Source organism: Saccopteryx leptura, chromosome 6 (genome assembly GCF_036850995.1).
Source record: "Saccopteryx leptura isolate mSacLep1 chromosome 6, mSacLep1_pri_phased_curated, whole genome shotgun sequence".
Lineage (NCBI taxonomy): Eukaryota > Metazoa > Chordata > Mammalia > Chiroptera > Emballonuridae > Saccopteryx > Saccopteryx leptura.
In genome coordinates this window covers 36,422,400-36,445,834 of record NC_089508.1, presented here as the reverse complement: position 1 = coordinate 36,445,834, position 23,435 = coordinate 36,422,400, and the positions used below count along the sequence as shown (strand labels likewise).

Below are 23,435 nucleotides of genomic sequence, written 5' to 3'. Positions count from 1 at the left end.
TTTCAGCGTGCCCCGCATACACTCAAAAGGGAAGTGAACGCTCACCACACTTCACCATTCCAACCTCATAGCACTTCCGGAGTCGGCAGGCTTGGCAGCTTTTGCGCCGGTTCTTATCTATTGTACACTGATTTGTAGCTGGACAGATGTAATCATTATGTCCTATAGCAAAGCAAAAAAGTAAAAAAAAAATAAGAAAAAAGGAAGGTTATCGTTATAATGGTTTGGTAAATAACTTCCTGGTCAACAATACTGATTATGCTACCCACCTGAGAAATAAGGGACATCTTCTTGGTGACAGGCATAGGTATACAGGCCAAAGTTTGGCCTCATTCATGCCTTGTTAGTAAAGGAATATTTTAATATTCTACTTTTTGAATAATAGGTTATTTTCTGCATGTACTTAGAATTCTCAAGATATACATTTAGAAATATGACCCTTTGGACATAGAAAGTGAGACAGTCCCATGGAATTAATTTGCTCCCAATCACAGAGCTCCTCAAGTATCAGGTCACCGAATTCTACTATTTATATTCTTTAACACATATCCCTCTTTGAAATTTAACATGATGCTTTTATGGGAATTCATAATCAAATAAAGTAACTAAACTAGTCAATAAGGGAATAAAGAAATTAGCAAACTGAATAAGAACAGAAAGAACTGCTACTTAACAATAGTTGTTGATTATATTATTCTCAATTCTTCACTCCTTCCCTCAGTCTTGTGACCTTGCAGTGTACTCGAGTGGGCAGAATATACTTCCTCACTGTTGCGGCGCAACTCGCGAGAAACTGAGGCAGAGCCCAAATCAATTAAATTTTAAAGAGCCTTTAAATTCACTGGCCAGTGGCCCGTCCGTCTGCAATCTACACAGAGAAGCAGGAAGGGCGGCCCTAGGCTGGGGGAGAGAGTAGTATTTAAGACAAACCACAAAGCCATAGCTGTGTCAACATGCTTGTATAATATCTTTGCAAAACTATTAATTGTTCTAAGGAGATTGCCACGCTTGCATAATACCTTATAAAAGTGTCTACTATTCTAAGAAGAATAAACTGGTTTCCTGCAAATCCTGGCTGGGAACCTGAAGCTTGGGAACCACACCTGGCTGATATCAGCAAGATAAATCTCAACCTTGCACAAGCTAGCTAAAAGTTTCCTGCTCTTGCAGGTGTGGTTGTAACTTGTTAAACCTCAGTTTCCCTTATAAACCAGTTCCTCTGATTTCTAACTTAACTAAGGGCAGGGGTCTTAATCATAGGCTGGCGACACACCATCACACTCACCAACTGATGATGAACGGACTTGGCCATGGGACTTGCTCTAGCCAATGGTATGTTTGTAAATGTGCTACTCCAACAGTTTGACTTGGCCTCTTGAATTCCCATAAGAAAATGCCTGAGGTAGCCACTGGCCCAAGGAGAATATGGAGACATATGGAGCAGATGTGAACTCAACCCAAGGCTTAGAGCCAAGCTTTATGAAGTAGAGCCAACCTAACCAACTCTCATAGACCTACAACTAAGAAAAATAAATACTCATTGCAGTAAGATACTAGTTATATAACAATCTCTGCCTAAAGACAATTGTACTTCTTTTAATTCTTTTTTCTTTTCTTTTCCAAGTGAGAGAAGGGTAGATAGACAGACAGACTCCTGCATGCACCCCAACTGAGATCCACCTGGCAACAACTGTCTGGGGCCAGTGATCTGCCCATCTGGGGCCATGCTCGCAAATGAGCTATTTTTAGCACCTCTGTGATATTCCTGCCAATAATGTATAGCTCAATCTATTGATGTGGGAACATCAGACAAATTCAAAGTAAGGGAATTCTACAGAATTACTGGCTTATAAGGTTCAAAAGTGTCAAGATCCCGACCATAATCAAATTTTATCATTCTCTCCCACTTTAGGTAGATTCCAGTAACATTTCTTCAACAAGTAAATTGAAATTCAGGCCCTGGCTGGTTGGCTCAGTGGTAAAGTGTCAGCCTGGCATGTGGATGTCCTGGGCTCAATTCTCAGTCAGGGCACACAGGAGAAGCACCCATCTGCTTTTCCACTCCTCCCCCTCTCATATCTCTCTCTCTCCACCTCCTGCAGCCATAGCTCAATTGGTGTGAGTTGGCCCTGGGCACTGAGGATGTCTCCATGGCCTCTGCCTGAGGCACTAAGAAGAGCTTGGTTGCTGAGCAACAGACCAATGCCCCAGATGGGCTTGCCAGGTGAATCCCAATTGAGGTGCATGCAGGAGTCTGTCTCTGCCTCCCCTCCTCTCACTGAAAAAGAAATAAATTTTTAAAAATTGAAATTTAGTTGTTTGTGGCTTTACCATCATGCCCTGAGCTGGTTGAGGGTGCCAGCAAAGGTGCAGTCTAGAAAGTTCTAGGAGTAGTAAGAAATCTCCCCAGAGATGCAAAAACCACTCTCTCAAATGACCCTCCATACTGGGCATATACAGGAAGCTATGTCTGCCCAGCCTGACACAATAACATTTCTGACTACCTACTGATGTCCAGGTACTTTTCATCAACATGTCATTTAATCCCTATAAATTCCCCATAAAGATCTGTAATTCCCATTTTATAAATGAAAACATGTAAGCTCAGTTTAGTAATCTCCTTAAGGCTGTTAGTTTTAGTTTTCTATGTTGCATAATAAATTTCCATAAATTTATAAGCTTAAAACAAAACAAATTTGTTATCTCATAGTTTTCAAGGATCAGGGTCCAGGCATAGTGTGGCTGGACGCTCTGCTCGGGTTCTCCCAACGCTGCAGGCCAGGTCTTCCCTAAAGCTTAGGATCTTCTTCCAAGCTCATTCAAGTTGTTGACTGAATCAGTCCCTTGCAGCTGTAGGACTCAGGTTCCCATTTTCTTGCTGTTGGTGGGACACTGCTCTCAGCTCCTAGAGGCACCTGCAGTTCCTGCCCAGAGGCAGCTCACAGCGTGTTTGCTCTCTTCCAGGCTAGGAGAAAAGCATCTAACCCCGTCTCTCTCCTGGCTGCTGCATATGATGGAGTCTTAGACAATCATAACATAATCATGAGAGACCATCCCGTTAGCATTTGCTCCATAATGTAACCTAACAAAGGGAGCGACTCTGTCATCATATTTACAGGTTCCACACATGAATAGGGGGTAATGTAAAGTGTTATAAAATATTTTGAAGGAGCAGATAACTATGTTGTTATTATTTTATCTTCACTTATAGTATTCAAAACTAAATTATATTTTACAAGCCAAAATATAATTATAATCAGATCATCTCTATTATACTTTGAATGTAATGCTTTATTCTTAGAAGAAAACTGTAATCCCACAGTACTTGCCATAATAGTACCTTCTAAAAATTCTAAGAATACATCTTTACTGGTTTTATAAAGAGGTTTATAACAGTAACAATTTAAGGGACTAGAGGTCCATTTTCATTATTCTTTCCTCAGTTTATTTTTAAAGATAATTTTACATATTAAAAAAGGGATTAGAAAGCGCAATAATTTGAACACATTCAACTATAAATAGCCTAAAAAATGTCTTATGCAAGAAGGTCATAGTAATTCACTTCACTACTGGAAAGAAAAAGAAAAGAGTTCGTCTCCAACTGCACTACCTCACGCATTAAAAGGATTTCTTGTCCCCTGCAACAGTCTGAGAAGCATCCTACTCCACACTCATAGAACAGAGAAAAGTTCAAAGCAAAATTAAAAGCAAAATACATAGCTAATTCTTTTAGTTGAGAAATAAAAACTTTATAGGGAAATGTGCTTTTTATAATATATAATATAAAAGATTAACCTCCTTCTTTCTGAAAAAGGAAGTCGTCTGAACACCTATTATCATTCATATCCAACTGCATGGAGGGAAGAGACAGCCCTGGACTGGGAATCAGAATCTGAGTTCAATCTCAGCTCAGCCTTCCAGTTTCATTTTTAAAATAGAGCAATTTTTATCACCCACACCCTCCCTGACACACTTGTGCTGCAAGAGCAGGCATTTACCTTCTGTTTGATTCTCTCAGGACATTCTTCCTCAGTTCAAAGACAAATAAACCCAAATAACAGAATATATCTCTCCCAGGTAGGAAACTTTTTATACCCTGTTGGCTATTAGAGCCTCCCATTTAAAGCTCAGACTGCAAAGTCCTAAGAAATAGAGTTGATTCATGAGCGGCAGTCAAATCAATTTTAACTCTCAAAGGACAGTGATAAAAGGTTGTTATGAATACCAAAATGAAGGTGAATATAATATAATAATAATAATTACTGTTACATATGGATATAAAATAACTACAAGAATGAAATTAATGGAAATACTATTGAAAAAATGTACCACACACAGATTTTAAAAAACTAACAAAAGCTTATGAGATATAAAAAGCCTAAATAAATGGATACTTTCTTTTTTTTCTTTCTTTCTTTTTCTTTCTTTCTTTCTCTTTCTTTCTCTCTTTCATTTTAGAGAGAGAGGGCAAAACATCGATTTGTTGTTCCACTTTTATGCATTCATTGGTTGACTCTTGTATGTGCCCTGACCAGGGATCCAACCTGCAACCTTGGTGTATCGGGATGATTCTCTAAAAACTGAACTACCTGGTCAGGCCCCATAATATGTTTCTTGATGGGAAAACTATTACAAAGACTCCTCCCAATTAGGTTCAACAAAAATCTCTACTTTTCTTGCCTGACCAGGCAGTGGCACAGTGGATAGAGCGTCGGACTGGGATGTGGAGGACCCAGGTTCGAGGCCGTGAGGTTGCCAGCTTGAGCGTGGGCTCATCTGGTTTGAGCAAAAATTCACCAGCTTGGACCCAAGGTCGCTGGCTCGAGTGGGGGGTTACTCGGTCTGCTGAAGGCCCATGGTCAGGGCACACATGAGAAAGCAATCAATGAACAACTAAGGCGTCACAATGCGTAACGAAAAACTAATGATTGATGCTTCTCATCTCTCTCCGTTCCTGTCTGTCTGTCCCTGTCTATCCCTCACTCTGACTCTCTCTCTGTCTCTGTAAAAAAATTAAATTAAATTAAATTAAAAAAAAAATCTCTACTTTTCTTAACATTAAGGATGGGAGGCCACTTAATAAAATTATTCTAATATTGCTATAAACAAATAAGAGAAAATAACCAAGACATTTTAAAATTAAAGGTATTTATATTAGCATGTATTAAAATTCATTATAAAACGATAACTGTTAAAATAATATACAGGAATAGAGATAGTAAAAACACCTATTGTATCTATCAATGAACACATGAAAAGATGCTCAAAATCATCAGTAATCAGGGAAATGGAAACTGAAATTACAACAAGATACAATATATTCCCAATAGAATGGCTAAAATTTAAAAGACTGACAACATTAAGTTTTGATGGAATGTGGAGCAATGGAAACTCTTGCACACTGCCGTTAAGAATGCAAAATGGTTCAACCACTCTGGAAAAGTTTGTTGGCTCCTTATAAAGCTAAACATATGCTTTTCACACAACCAGCAATTCTACTCCTAGGCATTTACTCAGGAGAAATAAAAACACATTTACACAGAGAAATATGCATGAATGTTCAATGCAGTTTTATTCAAAATAGCACAAAACTGGAAACAAATGAACGATAAAAAACTGGAGTACATCTATATATTGGAATTGTACACCTGAAACCTGTATAATTTTATTAATCAATGTCACTCCAATAAATTAAATTTTAAGATATATAATGCAGACAGATTTTTTTCCCAACAGCAATTAAGAGGGGTCTCCTTTTCAAGGGTATAGTTAGTTTTACTGGGTCAGAAATTGCCTTAAAGAGTAAAATTCTAGAACCTCAGCAAGATAAAGAATTGTTATTATATCAAGAGTTTGGTTCTGAATTCAAAAAAAATATGAATTATTCTTATCAAAAATAGCAGGAAACTGGACCTGGCCTTATAATCTACTACTAAACTTATCATAAATAAAAATATTTAAGCACTGAATATATTCACTATAGAATAAAAAGCTGTGTGTATGAAAGTTAAAATAAGCAAACACCATGACTTATGTTTTGTACTATTTGATGGCATCGCCTTTTGTTATCTATGTTATTTTAACTTTTGATAAGAAAATTAAGTTTGGAATGGGAGAAGGCCCTCATCTACCTAATTTTGAAGAGCTTAGAAGAGGTGGGTTTAAATGAGATGAGAATTAGAAGGGAAATACAAGGAAGAAAGAAAAAAAAAGCATTGATATCTGAATATGAATGAGTTAAAAAGAATTATAGTATCTTAAATTTATATAATGTCTATAATTAACCAAATATTTTCACATAAATAACCTCATTTCATCTTTGGAACACTCTGAGTATCTCCATTTCACAGAAGAGGAAATAGGCTGAAGGTAAAATCAATGAACTACGAGATGGAGGGTCCAGGACAAATGGGTGGTCATCTATTCACGGTGAATTTCAGGGGACCCAAGGAAGGTGACTCTTAACCTAATAATTCTCTATCCCCGCCCTCCCTGAATCCCACCAGTGTCTCTGCTCGAGGTCAAACGTTCTCTTAATCTAGAGTCATCGGTGGGGTGAGTTAACTTCATAAATTGCTGTTTGCCACTTGCACACTATAAATTCCTTTAAGGTTGCTTTTCTTAACCAATTAAGAACAAGGAAGGCACTGAGGCTTTGACAGAAAAGGGAAGGGAGCTATAAGATGGGAACATAGGATGTTGCCTAGAACGAGGGTCACGAGGGAGGAGTTATTGAGCAGAGAGACAGAAGAGAACACAGGTAAGCAAGAGAGCAACTTCAGGCCCTCTTCTGAATATCTATCCAAAAATCTTGAAAACACTTATTTGTCAAGATATATGTACCCCTATGTTCACTGCAACATTATTTACAGTAGCTAAGACATTGAAACAACCTCAGGGTCCTTCGATGGATGATTGGATAAAGACAATGTAGTACATATAGACAACGGAATACTACTCAGCCATAAGAAAGAATGATATATTGTCATTTGCGATGACAAGGATGGATGTTGAGAGTATCATGCTAAGCAAAAAAAAAAGTGAGACAGAAAAGGACAAGAATCATGTGATTTCGCTCATATTGGGATAGAAGATGAAAAACAAAGCAAACAAACTCATAGACATAGACAGCAATATGGTGGTTACCAGAGAAGAAGAAAGATGGGGCAGGATGAAGAGGGTAAAGGGAGCCAAATATTATCCATGGTGATGGAGCAGACTAGACTTTGGGTCACGAGCACACCATGCAATATACAGACGATGTAGCACGGAACTCTACACTTGAAACTTATATGATGCATTAGCCAATGTCACCCTAATAAGTTTAATTCAATAAAAAAAGGAAGCATAGCAAGTTTGGGCTGGCAAGGGAGGGTAGCATGGCATGGACAAGTGAGGTGATGTGCTGACTGGCCGTGAAGCCAGGTGCGTACACCTTGAAATTGATTAAAAAGGTGATTTAAAAAAAAACAAAAACAAACTCGGCCTAGTAGGAATTTGGAGCCACGTAGGGAAATAGTCTAAACCCAGACCAGAAAACAAGGGGACTGTGAATGAAGGCTCCACAAATTGAGGGCAAGACATGCCTCTAGGGTCTAGATCAACTCTCAAAGCCCACTGGGGTTCAATTCCTCATTTCCCACTATTTCCATAAGGTGTATTTATTCTCTCTGCCTTGGAAGCCAGCCCACCATCATGACCATTATGCATGCCAGATATTAAACCCAAGTCAGAGGAAGAAACTATCTTTGCAATTCCGAAAGAGTGCACATTTTCCCCAAGATTTATCTTCACGAGGGTTGTAACCAGACATCTTCTTCCAAGAAGACAGTGCTGGATAATGGTAGGGCAAGACCTGTTTGAGTTCTGGGATGGAGACCCACATTATAAAGTGCCTAACACTTGAAACAATCCACCCCACCTCCAAACACACATAATCCTCTGAACTGTTCATCAAGTACTTTGTGTACCAAAGAGGCCAGTGCTGAAATTTTTGCCAGGTCATCTGCAAAACTATTTAAAACAAAAAGAAAACTAAAGAGAGAACTAATAATACAACTGTACCTTGAATGCTCCTTTTAAAAAAGGCCTTACAGCCTTCACATGACCAGACTCCATAGTGATAGCCTGAGGCGTAGTCACTGCAGACAGCGCAGACGTGGGCATCCCTCTTTGAATCTGGACTAGCAGCAGGGCTGGCGCACCTGCTCCGGCTCTCCTTCTTTTTCAGTGTCTCTCTGGAGGCAAAGAAAACATTGTTTAAAAAAGCATTAAGGGAAAAAGAGAGACTTTCTAGGAAAAAAACCCAAAACCTAGCATGAACATTGACTCATTTATCTCTTTGCCTTCCATAGTTCATGATAAATATATTCTAGGTCAGAAATATGATCAAGCAAAAACTTTTGTTACTGGTATCAGATCTATGACGAGTCACATTTGTTGTTGAGAATGACTGATGTCTGAAAGTTGGTGAGGTGAGTGTTTGCGGGGTGTGCAGTAGCCTTCCGCGGTTACCAGAGATCATCAACCATGCACAGAGAGGCCTAAGCTCAAGAAAACTGTAAAACAAGTGTATAATACAGATACGTTTTATAACAGCATTCGAATGTAATGAATCTCATCGTCTAATACACTCTTAGGCTGCAATTACTTTAGAAGTTATCTCTCCCCGTGCCAGCCATTCCCTCCATGGCCCCAGTTACCACCAAGAAGATTACAGATGGAAATAACCACCATGGTCCCTTGCATTTAAAGAGTACAAATATTCTTTTAAACTTCTAGAAATTTTAACTAACATCAAGATTTAAATAGTTTCCTATCGATCTCTATAAAATATTAGTTTAGCTCATTGTTAAAAAGTTTGTCCCAATTCTTGTCTGTTTTTTTAGGCTTCACATGTCTAGATTTCCTTTAAGCTGTAATATTACTATGGTTACTTTTATCCTGGACATAACTTGTCATGAACACTGAATTGTGATTTCACTTACAAGGTAAGAAGAATTCAAATTGAAAGTAATGTTAAAATTTCTTTTTCAAACCCAAATCACTTCATCAAAAGAAAAGTGAATTAAGTTCAACCTTATTGTCTAAAAATAGTAGTCATCATATTTAGTTCTCTCCACAACACAGATCTACAAGCTCAACTTTTAACAAGAACTCAAATATCAGAATAGATATTCTAGAATACAGTGGTCCCTAATATATTGTGGGGGTTAGGTTCCAGACCCCCATCCCCCACAATAGGCAAAAATCCGCAAAGTAGCGACCTTATATTTATTTTATTATTTATATATATTTTAAGGCTTTATAAACCTTCCCACGCTCTTACAAACCTTTCCCACACTGTTATTAACCTTTCCCACACTTATTTTTACCACAAAAACAATTAAAATAATAAATATATAAAAATACCTATATACCACAAAATCCTGCGATATAGTGAAAAATCCACAGTACAAAATTAGATAAATACAATTTAAAAATCCGCGATACAGTGAGACCGCGAAAAGTGAACTGTGATATGGTGAGGGACAACTGTATCATGTTTTAGGTGCTCTAAGTAACCTATGTGTCTAATAGAAGCCTTGTATAACACTTATCTTTCTTCTCACTCTACCAAAGTGATGTGAATAATGCCCATGGACTACAATGAAGATTAGGTTTACCTGTTTATAGGTAAGGTATGTTCCAGTGATCTTGCTTCACACCAAGGACTCTTTTGAGGTTCTGCATATAGAAATGAAGGCTGGCAATGGATTGCTAAAGGAGAGAGGTGCCCAGGAGTTGGCCACAACACATTTGGGCTTGCGGTCTGCCTACCAGGTCTACCTTCTGAGTTATTGACACTGCTGGGGATACTGTAATTCATCACAGCAGGGCTATAGAATGCCATGGCTGAATATTCGTGGCGGCTCTCAACAAAGGAGGAAGGTATATATATGGGGCCATGCTCCAGGGGAAGGATGGATTGACTGCAGTTGTAGGAGGCAGGAGAGTTAAGGCTAGAGGGTGAGTTTTTTATATCCATGTCTTGAAGAGGCATCATCTGAGAAAATTCCTTGGGAGAAGAGCCACAAAGGGGCATTATAATGTTCTCAGTCTCGTAGGCAGGTGTAATACCTGTAAAAAGTAACAAAAGGCATTTCTAAGTTAGAGATACAGTCATAACTATTAAGAACATTTAAATATTTTTATTAAACACACACACATTGGTATGAGCTTGGAAACGCACCCTGAAAAATATTCGTGAAAATTGTAAGGTCGGTGGATGGGGGCATGGTGACGTAGGAACTAAGACCCGCCCACTTTGGCTAGGACTGCCCACAATCAAGCCCGCCAAAGGAAGATTCCCAGGAACCATTTAGAAAGAAGCGATCGTCTGCCAGCCAGTGAAATTTCACCACATCATAGTAGCTCCACCTCCCTAGAGGGACCCTTTAAATATCTGCCACGCGGTTTAATCTTTGCAACTTCCCTAGCCTCCATTTTCTCCATCTTTCTTTCCTTGGGGCCAGGGAACCTTGCCGGGCGGGATGTGCGCTCTGTACTCAATAAAGCCGTTTATTATTTCACACTTTGCGGCTCCGAACCCTGTTCCTTCCTTCTCGGCGGGGAAAAATACCTTACAAAAATAATCATCTCAGAGGGATGAAAACGTGAGGCATGGCTGCCCGTCTTCTACCCCATTCACTTCCTTATTGTTTTGTTGTTGCCGTTGTTAAGGACAAGAATGTTTTTACCATAAACATTTATTATAAAATGCTTTTTAAAAATTAAAACACACAGCTTTATATAAAAAAAAAGTGACTGGTTTTGTTTTTTTCTTACTCTGGAACTAGATCAAGTTGTTATGGAAAAAAAATCAAGAGGACATGCAGATGGCCAATGGGCATATGAAAAAATGCTCAACATCACTAATCATTAGAGAAATGCAAATTAAAACCACATTGAGATACCTCACACCTGTCAGAATGGCGCTCATTAACAAAACAACACATAACAAGTGCTGGCAAGTGTGTGGAGAAAAGGAAACCCTCCTGTACTGCTGGTGGGAATGCAGACTGGTGCAGCCACTGTGGAAAACAGTATGGAGTTTCCTCAAAAAGTTAAAAATGGAACTGCCTTTTGACCCAGCTATCCCACTTCTGGGAATATATCCTAAGAATAAAAAATCACTGATTCAAAAGAAAAAATGCACCCCCATGTTTATGGCAGCATTGTTTACAATAGCCAAGATCTGGAAACAACCCAGTGTCCATCAGTAGACAAGTGGATTAAAAAGCTGTGGTACAGGCCCTGGCCGGTTGGCTCAGTGGTAAAGCGTCAGCCTGGAGTGCAGGAGTCCCAGGTTCGATTCCCGGCCAGAGCACACAGGAGAAGTGCCCATCTGCTTCTCCACTCCTCCCCCTCTCCTTCCTCTCTGTCTCTCTCTTCCCCTCCCACAGCCAAGGCTCCATTGGAGCAAAGTTGGCCTGGGCGCTGAGGATGGCTCTATGGCCTCTGCCTCAGGTGCTAGAATGGCTCTGGTCACAACAGAGCATCGTCCCCTGGTGGGCATGCCGGGTGGATCCCAGTCAGGCACATGCAGGAGTCTGTCTGACTGCCTCCCCGTTTCCAACTTCAGAAAAACACACACACACAAAAAAAGCTGTGGTACATATACACAATGAAATACTACGTGGCCACGAAAAGAAAGGAAACCTTACCCTTTGCGACAACATGGATGAACCTGGAGTCTATTATGCTAAGCGAAATAAGCCAGGCAGAGAAAGAAAAATATCATATAACCTCACTCATATGAGGAATCCAATGAACAATGTGAACTGAGGAATGGAAGAGAGGCAGAGAAGGGGTTAAAGAGTCCAGAGGGAAAGCAGTCAGAGGGAAAGGAGATGAGAGGAGGGGATCAAAGAAAGACATTAGTAAAAGTATATATATACATAACACAGAGAGATAGAGGGCAGGATAGTAAATCATGGAGGGAAGGGGGGAGGGGGTGGGGGAGGGGACAAAGGGGGTATCAAAAAAAAACACAGGGGGAGGGAGGGAGATATACTCGGGGGGAACACTTGTAACTATGTAAACACAACAAATTAAAATCAATAAAAAAATAAAAATAAAGCACCACTAGACAGGCTATCCAAAATTGATGCTTATAGACCCCTATTCACACTTTAAAACTAAGTGAACAGCCCTGGCCGGTTGGCTCAATGGTAGAGCATTGGCCTGGCGTGCAGGAGTCCTGGGTTTGATTCCCGGCCAGGTCACACAGGAGAAGCGCCCATCTGCTTCTCCACCCCTCCCCCTCTCCTTCCTCTCTGTCTCTCTCTTCCCCTCCCACAGCCAAGGCTCCATTGTAGCAAAGATGGCCCGGGCGCTGAGGATGGCTCTGTGGCCTCTGTCTCAGGCACTAGGATGGCTCTGGATGCAACAGAGCGACGCCCCAGAGGGGCAGAGCATCGCCCCCTGGTGGGCATGCCGGGTGGATCCTGGTCGGGTGAATGCTGGAGTCTGTCTGACTGCCTCCCTGTTTCCAGCTTCGGAAAAATGAAAAAAAAACCCAAAACAAACTAAGTGAACAAACGTATAATGGTGACCAGGTGTTGAGAAGGTTATGGATATAAATAATGGTGATGATTGCACTACATTCTGAATATAATTAAAACCACTGAATTGTATATCTATAAAAGGTTAAAATGGCAAATTTGAAGTTAAATATATTTTACCACAATAAAAAAATAAAAGAGTATTGCGCAACATAAAAAAAGAAAAATAATCAAGAATAACCAGGAAAACCCTGAAAGAGCAAACTAACGAGCAGGATACGGTAGTCAAATTCCCTAGTATTTAAAATAAGCCAATGCTAAATTTTCTCAGTAGAGGGCGCTGCAGGGACACTGCAGGAGGAAGAGGATGCTGTGATTTCTGGCCCAGAGGCTGGCAGCGTGAATGAGATCATGCAATGGAGCCTGGTCCAGCCACGGGTCTTGCACAAGGTCCTTCTGCAAGGCTGAGGTCTCAGTGTGGGGATAACCTGTCCACAGTCACTTATCCAAACTATGGCCCAAGGAGTCACACACTGAGAAGCTGTTCTTTCTGCAAGACTGTCACTCCACGTGATCTGCGCACTGTAAAGGCCTGCTGCCCCTGCAGGGACCTGGATTCCTGGGGCACACCCATGCCATGTGTTGCTGATCACCAGCTCCCACCTGCAGCTCCAGACCAGCTCCAGCCTGGCTAACCCAGTGAGCATCTCGGCTAGTTAATGGCCAAACCACCTTCTCTTCCAAGGTCTGATCCCTTCCGTTTGTCCTTCCTTAAGTATGCTCTCTCAGGTCCAGGTTACCATATAGTTTCCTTATATCTTATACTTAGTCTCCTATAATAGTCAATTAATTATAAGTAATTCTTCATACTAAATTTCCTCTGTTGAACCTATTGTATACCTTCTATCTCCTGATTGGGCCCAGACTGCTATATAACAGAATGGAAAACCCCAAAACAACAAATTCAAAAACACAAAGAGCCCTGGCCGGTTGGCTCAGTGGTGGAGCATCGGCCTGGCGTGTAGAAGTCCCGGGTTCGATTCCCGGCCAGGACACACAGGAGAAGCGCCCATCTGCTTCTCCACCCCTCCCCCTCTCCTTCCTCTCTGTCTCTCTCTTCCCCTCCCGCAGCCGAGGCTCCATTGGAGCAAAGATGGCCCGGGCGCTGGGGATGGCTCCTTGGTCTCTGCCCCAGGCACTAGAGTGGCTCTGGTCGCAACAGAGCGATGCCCCAGAGGGGCAGAGCATCGCCCCCTGGTGGGCAGAGCGTTGCCCCTGGTGGGCGTGCCGGGTGGATCCCGGTCGGGCGCATGCGGGAGTCTGTCTGACTGTCTCTCCCCGTTTCCAGCTTCAGAAAAATACACACAAAAAAAACCCCACAAAGGTTTTTTGGAAATATGGTAATGATAAAGGTGGTATCTCAGGGAAAACACTGAACAATAGAATTGCCACTGGAAAAAGAAAGCACGTCATAATAAACTCCAAATGGTTCCGAGATCCAGATGCTGGGAGAAACGGAAGGAAGAAGGAAGGGAAAGGGGGCAGGGTAGAGGCTGCACAAGTGCTAAAAGCCAACAAAGAAAATCCCTTTACAACATGAGTATGGGGAAACCTTCTTACCTGTGGCTCCAAATCCAGGTGCAATACAGTACATCAATTCAGTACCTAAAAGTAAACCTTGGCATATCATAAAAACACACCATAGGCAAAATCAAAAAACTAATGACAAATTGAAAATAAAAATATTCTCAACTTATATTAGAAACAAGGGGATTATCTCCCTAGTATATAAAGAAAATCCTTGGAATTAACATAAAGAGACCAGACATTTACTAGAAAAACTGGCAAAAGACACCAAGAGAGCTAACAGAAAAAGGAAAGCAGATGGCTCTTAAAACACATGATGTTGGCCCTGGCCGGTTGGCTCAGCGGTCGAGCTGGAGCGGCGGCCAACTCGACCGCTGGGTTTGATTCAATCAAACCCAGTTCTGGGTTTGATTCCAAGTGACCGTCAGCTTCTCCACCCCTCCCCCTTCTCTCTCTCTCTCTCTCTCTCTCTCTCTCTCCTCCTCCTCCTCCTCCTCTCCCACAGCCATGGCTTGAAGGGGTCAAGCAATTTGGCCCCGGGTACTAAGGGTGGTTCCATGGCTTCACCTCAGGCGCTGAAATATCAATATCTCGGTTGCTGAGCAATGGAGCAGCTGCCACCGATGGGCAGAGCATCGCCGTGTAGGGGGCTTGCTGGGTGGATCCTGGTCAGGGCACATGCGGGAGTCTATCTCTGCCTCCTTGCCTCCTGTCTCTCGCTTAATTAAAACAAACAAACAAAAAAAACAATGATGTTAAAAAAGATGTTCAACCTCCTTTGTAAAAGAGATACAGTTAAAAATATACTGAGATATCATTTCTCATTTATCATATTTGGTAAAAATTTTAAATGTTTGATAACAGACTCCCATGGGAAAACAGGGCCTTTCCTACACAGTTGGTGGGAATGCAGAACAGCAGGACCTCCGTGGATATTCATATACATAACGAGACACAGTCATCTACAGCACAATTACATATGCTTTTACCCTTTGTACGATGAGTCCGTAGTGTTAATAAAAAAAATTTTTTTTAAAGGCCCTGGTCAGTTGGCTCAACGGTAGAGTGTCAGCCTGGCATGTGGAAGTCCCAAGTTCAATTCCCAGCCAGGGCACACAGGAGAAGCACCCAACCACCCTTCCCCCTCTCCTTTCTCTCTTTCTTTTCATCTCTCTTCCCCTCCCGCAGCCAAGGCTCCATTGGAGCAAAGTTGGCCCGGGCGCTGAGGATGGCTCCATGACCTCCGCCTCAGGTGCTAGAATGGCTCCAACTACAGCGGAGCAATGCCCCAGAGGGGCCGAGCATCGCCCCCTGGTGGGTATGCCAGGTGGATCCTGGTCCCACGCATGTAGGAGTCTGTCCGTCTGCCTCCTCCCACCCCCACCCCCGCTTCTCACTTTGGAAAAATAAAAAATAAATAAAAAATAAAAAAAGGAAAAATAACCATTTATTATTGCCAGTGACTGGTACATCAGTTCTTTACTCTGAAAATTAAAGTAATTAAAGGAAAAGAATCAGGCCTGGTAAGAAGCAAGGGCTTATCAGAGTTGGGTTTGAATAACGTTAATCTGGCTGCTCTATGGGCCTGGAGAGGGAGCTAATTGGGGACAAGATTGCAGATGCACGGATAAGGAGTACTGAGAACTTGCTCAGATGGGCCAGAAGACAGCATGGGCAAGGCACTGTGGAGAAGAAAACCAGTGCGCCTTTTTAAGAGGCTCTTTATCCCAAGGTCAAGGGGAAATCTATCTTTACAAACAAATACCACCTAACAAATACTTCAGAAAAATATTTGCATGAATAGATTAGATAGAGTAAATAAGTCAAAATGTTAGCAATTACTTAATCTAGATGGTGGACATACCGCTATTCATTTTATGTCTTCCAACTTTTCTGTAGGTTTGAAATGTTTCATGATAAGAAGCTTTGGAGAAAAAAAGATACAAAATACAAGATTAAAAATGGGAACCTTTGGCTCAGCAGTAGAGCGTCGGCCTAGCATGCGGAGGACCCGGGTTCGATTCCCGGCCAGGGCACACAGGAGAAGCGCCCATTTGCTTCTCCACCCCTCTGCTGCGCTTTCCTCTCTGTCTCTCTCTTCCCCTCCCGCAGCCAAGGCTCCATTGGAGCAAAGATGGCCCGGGCACTGGGGATGGCTCTGTGGCCTCTGCCTCAGGCGCTAGAGTGGCTCTGGTCGCAACATGGCGACGTCCAGGATGGGCAGAGCATCGCCCCCTGGTGGGCAGAGCGTCGCCCCATGGTGGGCGTGCCGGGTGGATCCCGGTCGGGCGCATGCGGGAGTCTGACTGTCTCTCCCTGTTTCCAGCTTCAGAAAAATGAAAAAAAAAAAAAAAAATGGGAACCTTGGCCCTGGCCGGTTTGCTCAGCAGTAGAGCGTTGGCCTGGCGTGGGGGGGACCCAGGTTCGATTCCCAGCCAGGGCACATAGGAGAAGCGCCCATTTGCTTCTCCATCCCCCCCCCCTCCTTCCTCTCTGTCTCTCTCTTCCCCTCCTGCAGCCGAGGCTCCATTGGAGCAAAGATGGCCCTGGCGCTGGGGATGGCTCCTCGGCCTCTGCCCCAGGCGCTAGAGTGGCTCTGGTCGCGGCAGAGCGACGCCCCGGAGGGGCAGAGCATCGCCCCCTGGTGGGCAGAGCGTGGCCCCTGGTGGGCGTGCCGGGTGGATCCCGGTCGGGTGCATGTGGGAGCCTGACTGTCTCTCCCCGTTTCCAGCTTCTAAAAAGAAGTAAATAAATAAATAAATAAATGGGAACCTTAAAAAAAAAGATAAAAAGAACTGGAATAAGATAATGTAGAAAAAGGAACAATGACCAGTAATAAATAATGAAAACCAAGTGAGAGAGATCATTAAGAAATGTGCCTCCTGACCAGGTGGTGGCACAGTAGATAGTCAACCTGAGATGCTGAGGAACCAGGTTCAAAACTTCCAGGTTACCTTCTTGAGTGCAGGCTCATCAGCTTGAGTGAGGGGTCGCTGGTTTGAGTGTAGAATCAGAGACATGACACCAAGGTCCCTGGCTTGAGCCAAAAGGTCGCTGGCTTCAGCAGGGGTCATTGGCTCAGCTGGAGACCCCTGGTTAATGCACATGAGAAAGCAACCCATGAACAACTAAAGTGCTGCAACTACTAGTTAATGTTTCTCATCTCTTTCCCCTCCTGTCTGTCTGTCTTTCCTCTCTCTCTCTCTCTCTCTCTCTCTCTCTCTCTCTCTCTCACACACACACACACACACACACACACACACACAAGGAAAAGGGGGGAAAAAAAGAAACATGCCTTAAGTTCTCCATCTTTAATATTTTCAGCTCATGCGGTCACCTACTTCCACATGTAGGCAACTTGGCTATCTAAATCCCCAAATTCCTTCCCTCTGACATTTTTGTTTGAATGCTTACTTCATTTGTCCTCAAAACACAACATATCTATGGTGTTTTTAAAATAATCCACAAATTATAGTCTTTCCTTCAAAAGGTAGAGCCTAACCTCCTCTTTGAGTGTAGGCTAAGTTTGGTGACTTAGTTCTAATGAGGAAGTAATGGCAAAAGAAATGGTATGTGACTCCCAAGACTAGGTCATAAAAGGCATTGCAGCCTCATCCTGACTCGCTCTCTAGGACCTCTCGCTCTAGAAAAAGTTAGATGCCATATTGTGAGAATACTCAAGCAACCCTCTGGAAAGCTCCTGCCAATGGCCAGCGAGGAACTACAGCCTCAGGCCAACAGCGACATGGGTGAGATAATTTGGAAGCAGATTCTCCAGCCCTTGTCAAGCTTTTAGATGACTGTAGCCCTGGCTGACATCTTGACTGTCAGCCAACTTGACTGCTAAATTCTATGACAATTTGTCACATAGCTCAAAATAATACAATATCCAAAATAAAATTCATCCTTTTCCTCCCCAGACCTCTCCTTATTTCCTATTTGTGCTAATGACAAAGCTCATTACAATTATCTTTGACCTCTCTCTTTCATCCATTTCCCTTAATCACCAAGGCGCACTGGTTTTCTTCTCCACAGTGCCTTGCCCATGCTGTCTTTTGGCCCATCTGAGCAAGTTCTCAGTACTCCTTATCCATGCATCTGCAATCTTGTCCCCAATAACTCCCTCTCCAGGCCCATAGAGCAGCCGGATTAACATTATTCAAACCCAGCTCTGATAAGCCCTTGCTTCTCACCAGCCTCTGTAGTAAGTCAAGGTCTTCTAACATCGAAAACCTTCCACTATCATGTCCCATCCCATCATTCTACTCCAGTGGTCGGCAAACTCGTTAGTCAACAGAGCCAAATATCAACAGTACAACGATCGATATTTCTTTTGAGAGCCAAATTTTTTAAACTTAAACTATATAGGTGGGTACATTGTTATTAACTTCATTAGGATACTCCTAAGTGGCCAAAGAGCCGCACTCAAGGGGCCAAAGTTTTCTGACCAGGGTTCTACTCTGATCTGCTATTTTCCTACAGGAAACCCACCATGTCCATAAGGAATATGCAAAGTCCATTGTGAAATGATTGTCACTTTATGCCTTAGCAGTTTTTTTCACTTTTAACACCCTTACAGATATTAACATACAAATTTAATCTTTTTTATCACATTACAACTATATTGAATCCTTCTTAGAAATGGTAGTGGTGGGGTAGGAGAGTAATACGTACAATTAGATTTTAAACTCCTTGAAGACACCCACACCCACTGTATTTTATTCACCTTCCACTATAACTCAACAATTATTTGTAACTAAAAAAAAAGAATGAGGAAATATGTTTAAAATATAAGATTTCACCACATCAAGGGTATTAATCAAAGATGGGAGCATTTTACAGCAGGCATGGTACTGTGCTGAGTGAGAGAGGCAATCTAAAGGGGTCCCAAGACATGTACCCTGCCTTCAGCAGCCACTGCGCAGGCAAAGGAGGCAAGGCGGTCAGGTGAAATGATACAAAACTAATATACAAGGTGCTACCACTTCTAATCAACATCAATTGACCACAAGGGACAGGAAAGAGAACAGTAGCTGGAAAATATAGGATGGAAGAAATCTGTTTGTTTTTAAATACCCATGTGCAGCCCTGGCCAGTTGGCTCAGTGGTAGAGTCGTCCCGGCGTGTGGAAATCCCGGATTCAATTCCCGGCCAGAGCACACAGGAGAAGCGCCCATCTGCTTCTCCACCCCTCCCCCTCTCCTTTCTCTCTGTCTCTCTCTTCTCCTCCCACAGCCAAGGCTCCATTGGAGCAAAGTTGGCCCAGGCACTGAGTATGGTTCCATGACCTCTGTCTCAGGCGCTATAATGGCTCCAGTTGCAACAGAGCAACACTCCAGATGGGCAGAACATTGGCCCCTGGTGGGCTTGCCGGGTGGATCCCAGTCAGGCGCATGCGGGATTTTGTCTCCCTGCCTCCCTGATTTTAACTTCAGAAAAATACCAAAAAAATCCAATCAACATATACAATCCCTAATTCCCAATAGAAAATATGCAGGATAAAGCATATAATGCGGTCAAAATATAATGCTAGCAGTTTTCAAAGTTTTTTTTTAAATTGTGGTAAAATACATAAACACAAAATTTATTATCTTAACCATTTCTAAGAGTATACAGTGCAGTAGTGTTAAGTACATTCGAATTGTTAAGCATCCAATCTCTAGAAAGCTTCATCTTATAAATTAAAATTCTGTTAAACAACAGCTCCCTCATTTCTCTCTCCCCCAGCCCCTGGAAACCACCATTTTACTTTATGTCTCTGTGGATTTGACTACTCAGTCCCTCATATAAATGGAATAATACAGTATTTATCTTTTTGTGAATGGCTTATTGCACTTAGCATAATGTCCTTAAGATTCATCCATGTTTGTGCATGTGTCAGAATTTCCTTCCTTGCTAGGCTGAATCCCGTGGTGTTTACGCACTATATTTTATCAAAGATGGGTTTCAAACAGAGGTGCTTAGAGACATTTACAGGTCCAGGGAACTGACCTAGGTTAGAGTCCGTGGCTGACATAGGAGTGACCACAGGAGTTGGTAATCAGGTCACTGGTAACCTTTTAAGATGGCATATCCAGGACTGACAATAAATACTGTTAGGAGGCATTTGTCCCTCAATCTGACCTGCAAAACTTCTCTTATTTCAATCCACCTACACATACACCTGCTCACTGTACTTATGTTTTCAATATTGTACCTTGACAACTTCATTTTAGTGCACTGTTTTTGTTATATGATCTGAGCATATCTTATGTAGCCAAATATTTAATCAAAAGACACTTAAAGTACTTAACAACACAACTTAAATGATACACATCTTGTAATAATGATATAATTATAACAATTGAAAGCAAAATCTTAAGGTAACATGTGTAACAAATTGTATCTATGCATAATAAAATGTAACCTGGAGGTAATAAATTTTATGTTTATTAAACTTTTTTTAAAAAGGTGTAAAGCCTGACCAGGCGGTGGTACAGTGGATAGAATGTTGGACGGGGATGCGGAGGACCCAGGTTCGAGACCCCGAGGTCACCAGCTTGAGCGCGGGCTCATCTGGTTTGAGCAAAACTCACCAGCATGGACCCAAGGTGTCAAGCAAGGGGTTACTAGGTCTGCTGTAGTCTCCCGGTCAAGGCACATATGAGAAAGCAATCAATGAACAACTAAGGTGTCGCAACAAAAAACTAATGATTGATGCTTCTCATTTCTCTCCATTCCTGTGTGTCTGTCCCTATCTATCCCTCTCTCTGACTCTCTCCCTGTCTTTGAAAAAAAAAAGGTGTAAAAAAAACAGGCTGGGTACCCAATTTAATAAATAAAAAGCATATCCAAAGGTTAATGTGGTCACTGCATTGAGAACATTAACTTTCTTATACAGAATATTACTCAAAATAAACATATAAGGTTAAATTCAATATTTTCAATCACCAAATGCAGACTGAATTATAGTCAAGAAATTATGAAGCAGGAAAGCAATGAATTTAAGAATAATGATTTTGCCCTGGCTGGTTGGCTCAGCGGTAGAGCATCGGCCTGGCGTGCGGGGGACCCGGGTTTGATTCCCGGCCAGGGCACATAGGAGAAGCGCCCATTTGCTTCTCCACCCCCCCCCCTCCTTCCTCTCTGTCTCTCTCTTCCCCTCCCGCAGCCAAGGCTCCATTGGAGCAAAGATGGCCCGGGCGCTGGGGATGGCTCCTTGGCCTCTGCCCCAGGCGCTAGAGTGGCTCTGGTCGCGGCAGAGCGACGCCCCAGAGGGGCAGAGCATCGCCCCCTGGTGGGCAGAGCCTCGCCCCTGGTGGGCGTGCCGGGTGGATCCCGGTTGGGTGCATGCGGGAGTCTGTCTCACTGTCTCTCCCCGTTTCCAGCTTCAGAAAATTACAAAAAAAAAAAAAAAGGAATAATGATTTAAACAAGAGACTTCAAATGAATACTCAATGAAAAAATCAAGCAGATTAAACAAAATATTCCCTGAACATTTTGGTTAATGAAGGTACTACTGAATTTCATGTTGTCTCAACTTTGCATTGCCCAAAAGAAATGTATTTAGCATGTTAGCATCAGTGTTTCAGCAAAGCCAACACACCAAACTGTCAGAAGCAGAGACTCAATCCCATCACTCATTTTCACCTATAAGTGAATGTTCATTCTCAGCCCAGAAATGCTGAAATGAACTGTCAGACACATACTACCAAATAGCAAATGCCAAGATTCATCCAGGCAATCAATCAGGTGCCACACTGCTCCAAAAATTTGGATTTTACATATATACTCCAATCAGCCTCTCTAGAATTTCCACATATCCCTGTACCATGATAATTAATGAAGAGAACTGGTTTGCTGAACAGTGCTTAAAAGGCAATGTATTTTTGGCTGGATTTCTTTTAGTTATATACCGATTCATGTGAAAACTATTTCAGTGGAATCTTGGAAATTAGTAACCTGGTAGCCAATAAGAAAGGCTTTTGCTCTGGTCAGTTGGCCTGGCATATGTACATCCCAGGTTCAATTTCTGGTGGTCAAGGGACACAAGAGAAGTGACCAACTGCTTCTCTCCTCCTCCTTCTCTCCCTTCTTTCTCTCCTCCCCTCTCACAGACGGTAGCTTGATTGGTTTGAGTGTCACCCCAGGTACTGAGGATGGCTCAGTTGGTCCAACTGCATTAGCCTCAGGCACTAAAAATAGCTCAACTGATTCGAGCATCAGCCCTAGACGGGGGTTGCCAGGTGGATCCTGGTTGGAGCACATGTGGGAGTCTGTCTCACTGTCTCCCCTCCTCTCACTTAAAAAAAAAAAGAAAAAAAGAAAGAAAAAGGTTTTTATTCTTAAGCAAAGACAACAAGGGGTGATGAACTTAAATCATTGTAGAAGAGCTGGGAGACAAGAGAACAGGTAGCAAAAGAAAAGTCCTTTCCACTGGAGGTCTGTAAAAGTGAAAGTGAATTTAAAAAACATGTCTGGTCATTTAAGCAGTCCTATTCTAAAATAACGATTTAAACTGGTTGAAGAAAAGAATTTCCAAAAAAAAAAATCAAATTTTGTCAACATTATAGGACAAGGTTTTCCCTGCTCATTCGTTTGAAAACCCAAGCATTGCCTCTGTGACTACAGTGTCTGGTCAACAGGGGAAAACAGTCTTCAAACAGTTCCATTGTTGGGCCTGGCAGGCACGGAATCTTACCTGGGCAACAAAAGAACACGTACCTGAACATCCTGATTCTAAGGATTAATAATTTCTTTGCATGCCAATTTTCTTAAATCGGTCATCATAGCCAAAAGTAGTTGGCCGATATCCTTTGTGAAGAACTGCCCTTGTCTTCTGCCCAGACTCCTCCTTCCCACCACCCAGCACACACACTTGTGTGGAGCCCTCTCAGGTCACATCCGTTCAGCAGGAAAGCTTATTGTACACATGGGATTATACATATTGTACAGGCTGGGAAACATATTAGTTCTTAAAATGATTGTGTGTGTGTGTGTGTGTGTGTGTGTGTGTGTGTGTGTGTGTCAGAGAGAGGGACAGATAGGGATGGACAGACAGACAGGAGAGAGATGAGAAGCATCAATTCTTCGTTGCGGCACCTTAGTTGTTCATTTATTGCTTTCTTGTAGGTGCCCTGGGTGGGGGCAGGGGGCTACAGCAGATGGAGTAACCCCTTTCTCAAGCCAGCGACCCTGTACTCAAGCTGGTGAGCCTTGCTCAAACCAGATGAGCCCGCGCTCAAGCTGGCAACCTCAGGGTTTCGAACCTGGGTCCTCTGGGTCCCAGTCTGATGCTCTATCCACTGTGCCACTACCTGGTCA

At 42.4% G+C, this 23,435-nt stretch overlaps 1 protein-coding gene across 1 annotated transcript in view; it reads right to left on the bottom strand.

Annotated features, from left to right (window-relative positions):
* The window catches only part of ESR2 (estrogen receptor 2), a 57,163-nt gene that overhangs the window by 29,160 nt on the left and 4,568 nt on the right, over positions 1-23,435 (bottom strand). Inside the window, exons 2-4 of the mRNA XM_066341849.1 lie at positions 9,666-10,119; positions 8,065-8,237; positions 46-162 (exon numbers count right to left, since the gene is read on the bottom strand). Of these exons, the coding sequence (XP_066197946.1) occupies positions 46-162; positions 8,065-8,237; positions 9,666-10,084 (709 nt within the window). The 5' untranslated portion in view covers positions 10,085-10,119. The remainder of the gene's footprint in view (positions 1-45; positions 163-8,064; positions 8,238-9,665; positions 10,120-23,435) is intronic.